The sequence below is a fragment of the Amphimedon queenslandica genome, unplaced genomic scaffold (assembly GCF_000090795.2).
Source record: "Amphimedon queenslandica unplaced genomic scaffold, v1.1 AMPQUscaffold_13239, whole genome shotgun sequence".
Classification (NCBI taxonomy): domain Eukaryota; kingdom Metazoa; phylum Porifera; class Demospongiae; order Haplosclerida; family Niphatidae; genus Amphimedon; species Amphimedon queenslandica.
This window is the reverse complement of record NW_003546525.1, coordinates 31780-44692: the sequence shown is the minus strand read 5'-3', so window position 1 is coordinate 44692 and position 12913 is coordinate 31780. Positions and strand designations below refer to the sequence as shown.

At 35.2% G+C, this 12913-nt stretch overlaps 3 protein-coding genes across 3 annotated transcripts in view; 2 read left to right on the top strand and 1 right to left on the bottom strand.

The window, feature by feature from the left end:
* The window catches only part of LOC105313710 (golgin subfamily A member 2-like), a 5230-nt gene extending 1807 nt beyond the window's left edge, over positions 1–3423 (top strand). Inside the window, exons 4-9 of the mRNA XM_019999781.1 lie at positions 433–517; positions 723–829; positions 1274–1762; positions 2056–2196; positions 2508–2717; positions 3019–3423. Of these exons, the coding sequence (XP_019855340.1) occupies positions 433–517; positions 723–829; positions 1274–1762; positions 2056–2196; positions 2508–2717; positions 3019–3243 (1257 nt within the window). The 3' untranslated portion in view covers positions 3244–3423. The remainder of the gene's footprint in view (positions 1–432; positions 518–722; positions 830–1273; positions 1763–2055; positions 2197–2507; positions 2718–3018) is intronic.
* A 400-nt stretch (positions 3424–3823) lies between these two features.
* Positions 3824–4819, bottom strand: LOC105313708 (nicotinamide N-methyltransferase-like). The gene has a single exon (XM_011407354.2). The coding sequence runs from the start codon at positions 4751–4753 to the stop codon at positions 3935–3937; it is 819 nt and encodes a 272-aa protein (XP_011405656.1). The 5' UTR covers positions 4754–4819; the 3' UTR covers positions 3824–3934.
* Positions 4820–4884: 65 nt separating this feature from the next.
* LOC109584161 (uncharacterized) overlaps positions 4885–12913 on the top strand; it is a 36528-nt gene continuing 28499 nt past the window's right edge. Inside the window, exons 1-4 of the mRNA XM_019999769.1 lie at positions 4885–5533; positions 5593–5675; positions 5736–5870; positions 11382–11432. Of these exons, the coding sequence (XP_019855328.1) occupies positions 4885–5533; positions 5593–5675; positions 5736–5870; positions 11382–11432 (918 nt within the window). The remainder of the gene's footprint in view (positions 5534–5592; positions 5676–5735; positions 5871–11381; positions 11433–12913) is intronic.

The following is a 12913-nucleotide window of genomic DNA, read 5'->3' as shown; positions in this document are numbered from 1 at the left end:
GGGAGAGAGACTAATTGAAGAGAATCATGTATAGTTAAGCCTTTTAACTTTAAAGAGTACATCAACTCTTTATAGCATAAAATGCATGTGTATACTTATATTAAAAACAGCACTGTACATGTACGTTTATATTTATATTTTACATATAGAAATGTATAGTATACTGGTAATTACACAGTTTTTGGGAGGGGAACATGTATTATACTAACTATACTTTATATAAAAACAGCATTGTACATGTACGTTTATGTTTATATTTTACATATGGAAATGTATACTGGTTGTTTTGGGAAGGGAACCTTAATTACTACTAAAATTTAGCCCAAAAATGCTAATATTTACTACACGTACATTTATACATGTACTATTTGCCTCCTTTGGCCAAAATCCTAAATGAAGCCCTTTGTGGTATTATGCTTCATGTATCATTAGATTGGTGAGCTAGAGACACAGTTAAAAGAGTCACAGATACTCATACACTCACTCCAGCAACAGCTTTCAGCACAACATCAACAAGGTAATTACTAAAAGAACTATATTTAGTAATAACAATGTACATGTACATTTACATGTACATGTACATACATGTAGAACAAGCAAGCATCGTAGATCTTGATGTACACATACATGTACATGTAAATGCTGCTAGCACTAATAATGATACATAATTGTTAATGGTAAATGGTGTATGATTTATTTTTAATATTACATGTACATTGTAGATACTAGTCAGAATGAGTTGAAGGATGAAACACTGAGAGCTAAAGATGAGGCACTGCTCATAGCTCAGAGAGACATTGAAACACTTCAAGAACAAATTAAACAACTAGTAAGCAACACTATAGTACATGTACATGTACATTTACATACATGTACGTGTAAAATGCATACATATACATGCTCGAGTACATGTAATACAAGGTTCCCACAAAGCATACTTAGTGAGCTAAACAGCATGCTTTATAAGGTGACGACAAGTTTTTTGAGCAACTTTTAAAATTTACCAGATTTTCTATGCAACATAAGAACATGTATATGTATCATGAAAATAATAATTTCTTTCCTAGCAATTTTTTGACAAAATACCCTGTACTACATTACACGCATAGATGATGTACATGTATAGTGGTGTTTTGTCAAATTTTTGAGCGACTTCAAAAATTTTCAAAAACTAATTTTGACTGGAATTAGAGTTAATGTGCTGATATTGTATTCATGTATAATATTCTATACATAGTAACATGAGATTGAACAGGGTTTTCCCCTCTACTAGACTACCAATAATAACATGCTGAGTCAGTTACAATCAGAGACCGAAGAGAGAGCTAACAGTTACGAAGAGCAACTCAAACTAGCCCAAGATCAAGTGGTAGACCAGCAGTCCCTCCTAACTACAGTGTCCCACGACAAGGAAACCCTCTCTCGGGTCGTATCTCAAAATAAAGAACTCAAAAAGAACCTTGGGGAGCTACAGGACGCTTTCGTACTTCGTACTAATCAGAACGCTGAGCTGGCAGATTCGCTTGAAACGGAGACAAGACGGAGGCAGAAACTGGAGGAGAAGTGTTCACAATTAACTGAGAGTCTTAATATGGAGAGACAGAGACTTGGGGAACTGACTGAAGAGTTACACTCGTTGAAGAGACAAGAGGAGGAGAGAGAGAAAGAGGAGGAGGAGAGAGAGGAGGAAGAGGAGGAGGAAACTGATTCTCCTGTATCCAGACATGTAGTTATGGATGAACAAAACCAGTCACAGGTGCAGGTATGTTAATAACAGTATGAGTGTAGCTACATGTAGAACACATACATGTATGCTGGGTTTCCCACGGAGAATGCTAAAAGTGCTATGAAGCATGCTTCATGAGCTGATAAACACTATACACAATATGGAGAATTCTTTCCTTTTCATTTTTGGTAAAATTTTTGACAAAAGATTCTGTGCTCTATTAAATATTAGCAAAAGTACTTGTAGATAATTATTCAGGCATTGTTAATGGTATATTAATTTTTTTAATATCGCAATATTGAATGAATCTCATTATGTATCATAATTAGGAGTTAAGTATTGAAGTGGCCAGTTTAAGGGAAGAGAGGGACAGGTTGCTGCAAGAGTTAAGACGTATCTCTCCTCCTCCAATGGAACAGGATGAGTCACTTCAATCAGTTGACCTTCAGAAAAGCTTCTCTGCTCTTCAGGTATGACTTTTTTGTTAGTTAAATCCTTGTTTGTTGTTTAAAAGCTAAGTTATAAGCAGTACTGTGGCAGAACTGATAAGATATTACTTTACATGTACAGTTTAGAGCTTATACATGTAGTTAATTGTACATGCATAATAGCTGTATCTATCTAGCTAAAATAAATTTGTTGTACTACAATTTACACGTACATGTAAAAATGTGATGTAACTGTACATGTAAATTTACATGTACATGTGTACATACTGTAAAACTCTTTATTGTATGTTCAATAGCAACACTATTATTACTCTCTCTCTCTCCATTGGCAGGAGCACTTTGTTACTGTGATGCATGACAAAGCTGAGCTAGAGGACAGACTCCAGGAGAGTGAGCACAGGATAGTCCAATTGGAAGGAGAGACTGAGACCATCGGAGAATATGTGGCCTTGTATCAGACTCAACGAGAAGCTCTCAAGATTAAATTTGCAGAGAAAGATCGTTTGATAGAGCAGTTGACACAAGAGAAGGCAATGCTTGAGGTAAGGGAATGATGCTATTGGCATTTTTACAAAATGAAAACTCCCAATTACATTCTGATTCATATTGATATATGAATTTGAATGTACATGTACATGTGCATGTAATAAAAATTAGGAGTGTTTTCAGACCTGATTTTTGTGTTTGTGTCTTGTAGAAATTTGAGTCAATTCTGATTACTAGTTTTAAGTTATAGGTGATCGAAAATTGAAAAATTACAGCAATACTCTCTCTCTCTCTCTCTCCCTCCCTCCCTCCCTCCCTCCCTCCCTCCCTCCCTCCCTCTCTCTCTCTCTCCCCTAGTTAAGATTCAGAGAAGTCCAGTCATTAGTAAAGCAGTTAGATCGAACCGATAACAAAGAAAACAAGTCCTCAAATCCTCCATCCTCATCTCTTCCTCTCCACCTACTCCAGACCACACATCAAGATCAGATTGTATCGATGATAGAGGAACTGACCTCGCCACTCACAAGTATTGAACCTAACGTTCACTGCCCTTGCTGCTCGGGTAATCTTATTATTGTATGAGCTCGGTACTTGTACATGAATTACATGAAGTCTTTCTATAATGTACATTTAAATTATAGTTATGCCTGGCTTTCTGTGATTAATTTATTAACATATTAATTTATAGATTTTATTATTATTATTAATTATCATTGTACTATTATGACACCTCTCTGATGATAAATTTTAAAAGATTGTTAATTCATTTTAAGGTTGACCAAAATAGCACTTATAACCTAGCTATATCATGTCATTATGAATGACTTTCTGTTGAAATGCATGGACCACAACAGCAAGGAAGGTTTTAAGCTGCTCTTTTTTATAACAATGATGGAAGAGATTATTACACACACTATGTACACCAGCCTGGCATGATGTTATGATAGTGCTTAGCATGTGCAGAACATGTTTATTTTGAGCTTTTATGTCCATTGTACAGTAACAAATAGCATTTAACCAAATTTGGTTTTCTTCAGTTGCTATTCCTCAATAGTCCTAGACTACAGAATAGTCCACCTTGTCCATTAGCACTTACTCTTGGTAATTAGCCAAAATTTTATTTGCACATGGGACATGTATAGTACCAATAATGAACACTGAATTGGGATAAAAATCCGGCTTTGAATTAAAATTTTATTTTAGCAAAATAACCCTATATCAAGAGATATCTATTATGAAACACACACACACATGTTCCATATACTAAGCTGATTCAGTGTCTAGCTACAATGAATCTCATAGCCAGAACTTCAGGAGACATACGCTGAGCTGCTCCTTCAGTCTCGTCAATCAGATTACGCGACATCTTAATATCATGATATCCGTTCTCTTCCAGTACCTGACGGAGTGCCTCCGAAGTAGGACAGAGAGCCTCAAACTTGTTATTATTGACGGTATACGTGATAATGTTCTTGCTAAGGTCACGGGCTTCAACGTCGTTGATGATCAGCATACCGCCAGGTTTGAGTAGTTTGGTAAGTCGTTTGACATTATCGCTATACTCCTTGATGTTAGTAGCAGCAACGCAGAGACAAAGGCTAGAGTATACGATATCGTAGGGTCCCTCGTAGCCAGACTCTATAGGATTATCCTGCGTAATGTCACAAAACACGACTCCCTTTACCACAGACCTTAGATCAGCCTGTCTCTTACTAATGGCTGTAGCTAGGGTGGCCTGATCTGTACATCCTTCCAGGTCTTTGATGACATATTGGAAGAAATGTGTATAGTCGGGGCAGCCTGGCGTATCGCTTACCCACCGCTGCAAGGCGTCTGTGTTGGATTTGGCAAAGTCTGCAAAGACTATCTCTGAGGCAAAGCGTGGGGCAGAGCAGAGGTATACAGGGACAGGGCCACAGCCATATTCAAGGACATTGATGCCCGTTTTCTTTTCCCCAATGCAGTACGACTCAAAGGCCCCGTGGATTCCTTTCAATGGTACTGCCATCCATTCTGACATTGAGCTGTACTTTTTATCCGCGTAAGCAAGCGCATCAAAAGAGTCATAGTCGTTCTTCTCTAGTTCTGCCATTGTAGACTACTTGACCTTTCTTTTATGAGCACACGTGAAGATAGTTTTACTAAGTTTTGCTCTAATTTGCTTCCACTTCCGGTCCAAATATTTATACAAAACCTCGAAAACAACAAGAATTGAGTTCAGTCATGTCTCAGTTAGTGTCAACTTTCTTTTTCTTTCTATTCCTTTTGCTATCTGTTTTAGTCATTCCAGTTACTGAGAGCAAGGAGCCTGTTGCTACTCTTTCATTTAGTCTCTCCAGACCTGCAAACTGCATTGGTGTGACTAGTGTCTTTATTAACATATGGATTGAATCCAGTAGTGGCTATTCATTGTGTTCAAGAATTAATGTGGGTACCTTGACCCAGTCTAGGTCTAATCATTCATTTTCTATCTGCCAACCTGATGATGTTATATTTCACTTTTCACGTGAAAACTTACAGTTGGGATCCAATTGTGGTCTAATTATTATTTCTGATGTAGTAGTATCAGTCAAAGTTTCCAACTCTACATATGCTGTACCAGTAAAACGGTGCTCTGAATCGCCATTGTCATTGTCTAGTCCTATTATTAGGATCAACAAGTCTGTTTCTGTATTGAACTCTATGTGTAGTTGCAATAAATTCATGATAATGGATCAACGACCATCTTTAGTTATTCCTAATGATCTGCATCGATGTTTTGATGATCAAAGGAGTTGTCCTGAAGACTATTCAATCCCTACTCCACCTCTCTTACAATGCTTACCTGGTAAAAGTTTGATTACTGGTACTTGCAACAAAGGACTGTTTAATGGTTAGTTGTGTAGAAGTATCATTATTTACCATGCATAATATTTTTCTCCTTTCTTTCAGAAACAAGCTCTTGCAGTCAGTGTGGTCAACTTAATGAGCCTGTATGCAACTATGATACACAGTTTAGTGGCATTATCTCAATGGTAACCGGCTATTATTATCACAAATGATATATAATATATATGATTGTAAATGTTTTTAAGATCAATCAATCAGCCAATGGTGCTCTCCAGAACCTCTCTAAACAACTGAATCAGTTTACACCAGAGCAAAGTATTGTATTGTTTGACACTATAATCAGTAGAGGAATAAATACCAGTGTGGTTAACGCTACTGAGGTATACAGATATACTTATACTTTATATCTATGTTAAATGCTAGAATAATTATGAGTACACAGTAATAATAAAGAAAGCATAATTTTTTTGTGAACACAGTGATTCTATTAAGTTCTTTTTAAATTTTGTTGTTTCATTAGTACATGTCTTAAAGACTTTCAGTACAACTCATGCTCAAAATTACCTCCAATGTGATTATAGATAGCCCCCTATATGGTGTTGATGATATATAAACATTGTGTCATTAGTACTAATCCATATATTACTCTATAGATGGTGCTAAGGACTGCTGAACTTATGGTAAACGAACTGCCTACAAATGAGGTATGGTTTCATTAGCTGTAGTATTTATTATTGTATACTGACAGCTAACAGAAGTCAAGCTCTCAGTTGCCACTCAATTCCTTTTATCATTGGATGAATTTGCTCTTAATTTAACTGAAAGCACCTCTTTTGATTTTGGGAATATTTGTGAGTGATTTAGTATATGCATTCTCTACATTATACAATAAATAGTTCTCAATGTGACTCAGATTGAATCTTTTTCTGGTGAAAGGCTAACAGTATTGAATTATGAAGGCAACAGTTTAAGCTTACCAGCTATGATATTCATTAACTCTCTACCAGCAACAGTAGCATCTTTTGTATACAGTAACTTATCATCAATCCTTTCACCTACTGATGGTCGAGAGCTAATATCTCCAGTTGTATCTGCTACTGTTGAATGTAATGGTACATGTATTACTAATGAGCTGACAGAGCCAGTGGTCATATCATTCAGTCATACTCAGCAGGTAAGCTTATGGTAAATGTATGGCTTATGTGTTTTTGTCCAGACACTGTCTGCAATATCTGGCTCATCTATTTCCTGTGTGTTTTGGAACATTGAACTGTGAGTGGCTGTGATGTCATGCTCATAAAGAGATTGGTAATTGCATTTTATAGTTCAAATGATTCATTGCCTAGTGGCTTCTGGGACAATGAAGGATGTAATGTATCATCAGTGGATCAACAGAGTGTAACTTGTCAGTGTAATCATTTAACACATTTTGCCATTTTACTTAGTCCTGGGGGATCACCACCAGTAAGCAATTGTAAGAAGTGTATAAAGGCAGGTTTACAATGTTACACTGAGCTTAATGTTACATTAAATTTGGAGTAGAATTTGGTTCTATTTTAGCATCAAAAGTCAAATTACCCACGCTTTTGATTGAAAATTAATGGTAGACTGGCCTAGCTTCATATTGTAAACCCACCTTTATAGTATTATGACACCGGTATGTTCTAAATTGTAGGCTGATTCACTTGACTCTAAAATATTGACTATTGCTGGTCAGATATTAGTTCCTATTTCATTAGTGTGTCTCCTTATGGTCATATTGACCTATTCTTGTTTACGGTATGTCACTATGCAGTTTGTCTATCATCAATACATTTATATCATTACACAGGTCCTTGTGGAATATGAGAAACTATATACACATTATGCTCTGCTCCAATCTGTTTATATCTCAACTGATATTTTTAATTGGTATAGAACAAACTGCCAATCCAGTTAGTTTCATTATTGTCACAATGTAATTGATTAATGAGTTTTTCTTTCAGTCCCTTTGCTCTGCAATAGCAGTACTACTTCAGTACATGTTCCTAGTTACATTCATGTGGATGCTAATGGAAGGAGTTGTGCTGTATGTATCACTGGTGAAGGTTTTTGTGAAGCATCCCAAACACTACATCATTGGGTTTACTATCATTAGCTATGGTATATACATTATTTGATTATTGAACACAAGAGATTATGAGTTTATTACAGGTGCCCCAGCATTGTATATGCTTTTTATAGTGCCAATCGGATTTTTGGTCAATACTCCTGATCACAGTCACTACCTTTATTATGATGATAATGGTGATCTTGTTGCGTAAGTTTTTGAAAGTGCATTAATATTATAAGTTATTGACTGTTATTAATACAGTTGCTGGTTAAGCTATAAAAGTGGCTTTGTATGGTCATTCATTGGTCCTGTTATACTAATTATCATAGTAAGTGAACTTTAATGGTAATAATTATTGATTATATTACAGGCTAATTGTGGTTTTTTCATAATGTCCATTGTTATCATCAGAAGACATCAGAAAAAACAAGACCAAGGAAATAAAGCACAGTAAGGCAAAATTTTGTTGGCATTGTTTATAACAGTTGGCATGACATACAAATGTATTTATAGAGCTAAAACTTTTAGCAATCTTTCTACACTGCATATGGGTATCAATATGTAATTGAAAATTTTTAGTGACTCAAAGCCATTTTTAGAACAAATAAGTATTTTTAACTTTCATTTTAGTTCCAGTTCAAATTTAGATAGCTTACTAATTTAGTGCAAGAAATTAAAAAAATTCATTCTGATTTAATTATATTAGACATTGGATCAAGGCTGCATTGTCACTAACAGTAGTAATGGGGATAGGATGGATTGGTAGTGTACTATTCTTCTCACAAAAACTTCTTTTCATCGCTTATATTATGACTATTTTTATTGCCGGTCAGGGTATCCTTATATTCATATTGTATGTACCACTCTCAAGCAATGTAAGTTCATATTATACTGGTAGTTAATAATTTGCAATGTATTTCCTATCAAATAAGGTCAGAGAAGCTTATGCTAAACTCTTTAAAAAAAGGCTAGCTAATTGGTCACTGACACGAAGCACAGTCAGTTTTTATCTGCAAGATTTTTAAAATGATATTTGTGATTAGGCTAGTGGAGATTCTAAAAAGAAGTCCACTGAAGACAATCATTACACCTTGGGAAGTAAAGAAGGTACAGTATGACACAGCATTCATCGTGATAATATTATTGCTTGACTTTATTAATAGTGAACACAATTGATAATGGGCTTGATGCAGAAAAAAGCAAATCAATGGCATAATTTTTTTATTGACTTACTAACAGTATCATAGTATGTATTGAGTATTTTATATATTTACCCTTGTCAAATAATGTCTTAGTGCTCAAACTTGTTGCAGCTAGTAAAAATAAAATAATTTCTCTAAGCCATTTTTGAAAAAAAATTGACCAAGGTATCTAGTACCAGGATTTTGACCTGATTTTTAGGTAACTTGAAACTCATAAAAAAATCCAATTGCTACACAACATAAGAACATGTGTATAAATTATTAAAATGAACATTTTCTTGTTAATTTTTTGTCATTATTGACGGTGTACGTGATAATGGTTTTGTTAAGATCATGGGCTTCAATGTTGTTGATGATCAGCATACCACCAGGTTTGAGTAGTTTGGTAAGTCGTTTGACATTATCGCTATACTCCTTGATGTTAGTAGCAGCAACGCAGAGGCAAAGATATGATATCATATGGTCCCTTGTAGCTAGACTTTAATGATATATCCTGCATAATGTCACAAAACACAATTCTCTTTACCATAGACTTTAGATCGGCTAATGGCTGAAGCTAGGGTGGCCTAATCTGTATATCCGCCTAAGTCTTTCACTTTCTTTGATGACTTATAATCATTTATATATAGAAGGAAATGTGTGTAGTAGGGGCAGCCTGGCATATCGCTAACCCACCTTTACAAGTTGGATTTGGCAAAGTCTGCAAAGACTATCTCAGAGGCAAAGCGTGGAGCAGAGCAGAGGTATACAAGAACAGGACCACAGCCATATTCAAGGACATCATTGAGGCCAGTCCTCTAACTCCTTATTCCCCAGTACAGTACGACTCGACCGAAGACCTCGTGGATTCCTTTCATTCTGACATTGAGCTATACTTCAGTTATTGTCGTAAGCAAGCGCATTAAAACATCATAGTCATTCTTCTCTTGCTCTGCCATTGTACCATAGTCTCGCATAGCCAGCCCCGGGTTTGGCCATTGTCCAAATAGTTAGATCAACTGTTTCCATTTCCTGTCCAAATAATTCTACAAAGAAACATTCCAAACAACAAGACAAGGCCGTTAAGTTCAATCATGTCTCGATTAGTGTCAGCTTTCTTTTTCTTTCTGCTCCTTTTGCTATATATTTTAGTCATTCCAGTTACTGAGAGCAAGGAGCCTGTCGCTACTGTATCATTTAATCTCTCCAAACTTAACACCTGCATAACTGATGGGTTGATTAACAAATGGATTGAATCCAGTAGTGGCTATTCATTGTGTTCAAGAATTTATCTTGAATCCTTGTCCCTGTCTTCATCTCATTCCTTTTCTATCTGTCAACCTGATGATGTTATATTTCACTTTACAAGTGCAAAGTCTTTGTTGCCCATTTGTGGTCAAGTTGTAGACATAATATCAGTCAAAGTTTCCAACTCTACATATGCTGTACCAGTAAAACAGTGCTCCGAATTGTCATTGTCACTGTCTAGTCCTATTATTAGGATCAGTAATGAGTCTGTTTCTGTATTGAACTCTACCTGTGGTTGCAATTCATTCATGATAAATCCGCCACGGTTATCTAATGATCAGGATCAATGTTTTGATGATCAAGAGAGTTGTCCTGAAGGCTATACAATCACTGCTCCACCTCTCTTACAATGCTTACCTGGTAAAAGTTTGATTACTGGTACTTGCAACAAAGGACTGTTTACTGGTTAGTATTGTAGAAGTATCATTGTCATTGATAATTATTTTCTCGCTTCTTTCAGAAACAAGCTCTTGCAGTCAGTGTGGTCAATTTAATGAGCCTGTATGCAACTATGATACACAGTTTAGTAGCATTATCTCAATGGTAACTATTCATATATAGTATGAGAGTTAAAGTGGGCATGCACTAGGCTACTTTGTTGCCATTAATGACCTTTGATGTGGTTGTCCAACATGTTGCATGAAGTTAAAGGAAAGGGATAGAAACTACCGTTGACACAACTTACAATATGGGTATCAAGATAAACCCTGCAAATAACCTATAAAAAGGACAATTGTTTATAATCAATTGTGCTTTTACTTTTATAACAGACCCTGTAATACTCCATTTTGTAATCAAAACTGATATTTTGCGCCATTGATGTACCAGATTGTTTGCTAGGATACGCATTATATGCCTGTGATAATTTCCATTGTTTCCTATCTCTTTTTGTTTAATTCTAATATCTATGACTATTCTCAAATTTTTTCAAAGATCAATCAATCAGCCAATGGTGCCCTCCAGAGCCTCTCTGAACAGCTGACTCAGTTTACACTGGAGCAAAGTATTGTATTGCTTGACAATATAATCAGTAAAGGAATAAATACCAGTGTGGTTAATGCTACTGAGGTATTATAGAAATATAGTTGTACCTTGTATCTATGTTAAATGCTAGTGATTTTCAAATAACAGCAATAATTATAACTTTGTATAATATAAAAGCATGTTATTGTAAACATAGTAATTGTAGTAAATCCTTTTAATTTTGGCATTTCATTAGTACAAACTATGAATTCATGCTTAGATAGCCTTTATATGGTGATAGTGTTGATGATACAACATCACTAGTGTTCATTCTTATTCATTTATAGATGGTGTTAAGAACTGCTGAACTCATAGTGAACAAACTGCCTATAAATGAGGTATGGTTTCATTATTTGTAGTGTTTATTTTATCATACACTGACAGACAGTGACAGTCAAGCTTTCAGTTGCCACTCAATTCCTTTTATCATTGGATGCCTTTGCTCTTAAAGTAGTTCAAAGCACTTCTTTTGATTATGGAAATACTTGTGAGTGATTAAATGTATTATACTAATACATTCTCTATAATATGCAATCTATAGTTTTTAACGTGTCACAGATTGAATCTTTTTCTGGTGAAAGGCTAACAGTCTTGAACTACAATGGCAACAGTTTAAGCTTACCAGCTATGATATTTAATAACTCTCTACCAGCAACAGTAGCATCTTTTATATACAGTAACTTATTATCAATCCTTTCACCTACTGAGCCTGATAGTCGAAAGCTTATATCACCAGTCATATCTGCTACTGTTGATTGTAATGGTACATGTATTACCGATGAGCTGACAGAGCCAGTGGTCATATCATTCAGTTTATCAGGACATGCTCAACCCGTAAACTTATAATAAATAAAAATGTAAGTTATGTGTTTTTTTTGTCCAGATATTGTCTTCAGCTATTTCCTGTGTTTTTTGGAACATTTTACAGTGAGTCTTTTGTATTTTTCTACTCATAAAGAGATGATCGATTGCATTTTATAGTTCAAATGATTCATCATTGCCTAGTGGCTTCTGGGACACTGAAGGATGTAATGTAGCATCTGTGGATCAAAATAGTGTAACTTGTCACTGTAATCATTTAGCACATTTTGCCATTTTACCAGTAAGCAATTAATGATGTGTAATGATGTGCTAAAGAATGATTAACCACTTATGTACATGTATGCATACACTCATATGGCACATATTTTTGGAGGAGTATACATGTACATTATATGCATATTCTAACACACACAATCTAATATGTACATGTACTGTATATTATTATGAAAAGTGTATTAAGGTGAATTTACAATATTAAACAATAGGCTTGATGTTGCAGAAAGCATGCATCAAAAGGTCAAATCACTGACACTTTTGATTAAAAATTGACAGTACTCATCGTATTGTAAACCTGCTTTTAGTATTGTGACTATGTTATGCATTATAAACTGAATGAGTTCACTCTCAGATATTGACTAAAAATAAAGATTGATATGCATTATATGCCTGTGATGATTTCCATCGTTTCCTATCCCTTTTCTTTTAACTCTAATATCTATGACTATTATGAATGATGTATGTATTTAGGTCAATCAATCAACCATTGGTGCTCTCCAGAGCCTCTCTGAACAGCTGACTCAGTTTACACCCCAGCAAAGTATTGCATTGCTTGACAATATAATCAGTGAAGTAATAAATATCACTGTGGATGTTACTGAGGTATTGTAGAAATGTACTTATACTTTGTATTTATGTAAAATGTTAGTGATATTCAAATAATTATGAGTACACAGCAATAATTATAACTTTGACACTATAAAAAGCATTTGTAAACATA

Coding starts and splice junctions, on each gene's coding strand:
- LOC105313708 (XM_011407354.2), bottom strand. CDS start 4,753: ATGGCAGAACTAGAGAAGAACGACTATGACTCTTTTGATGCGCTTGCT.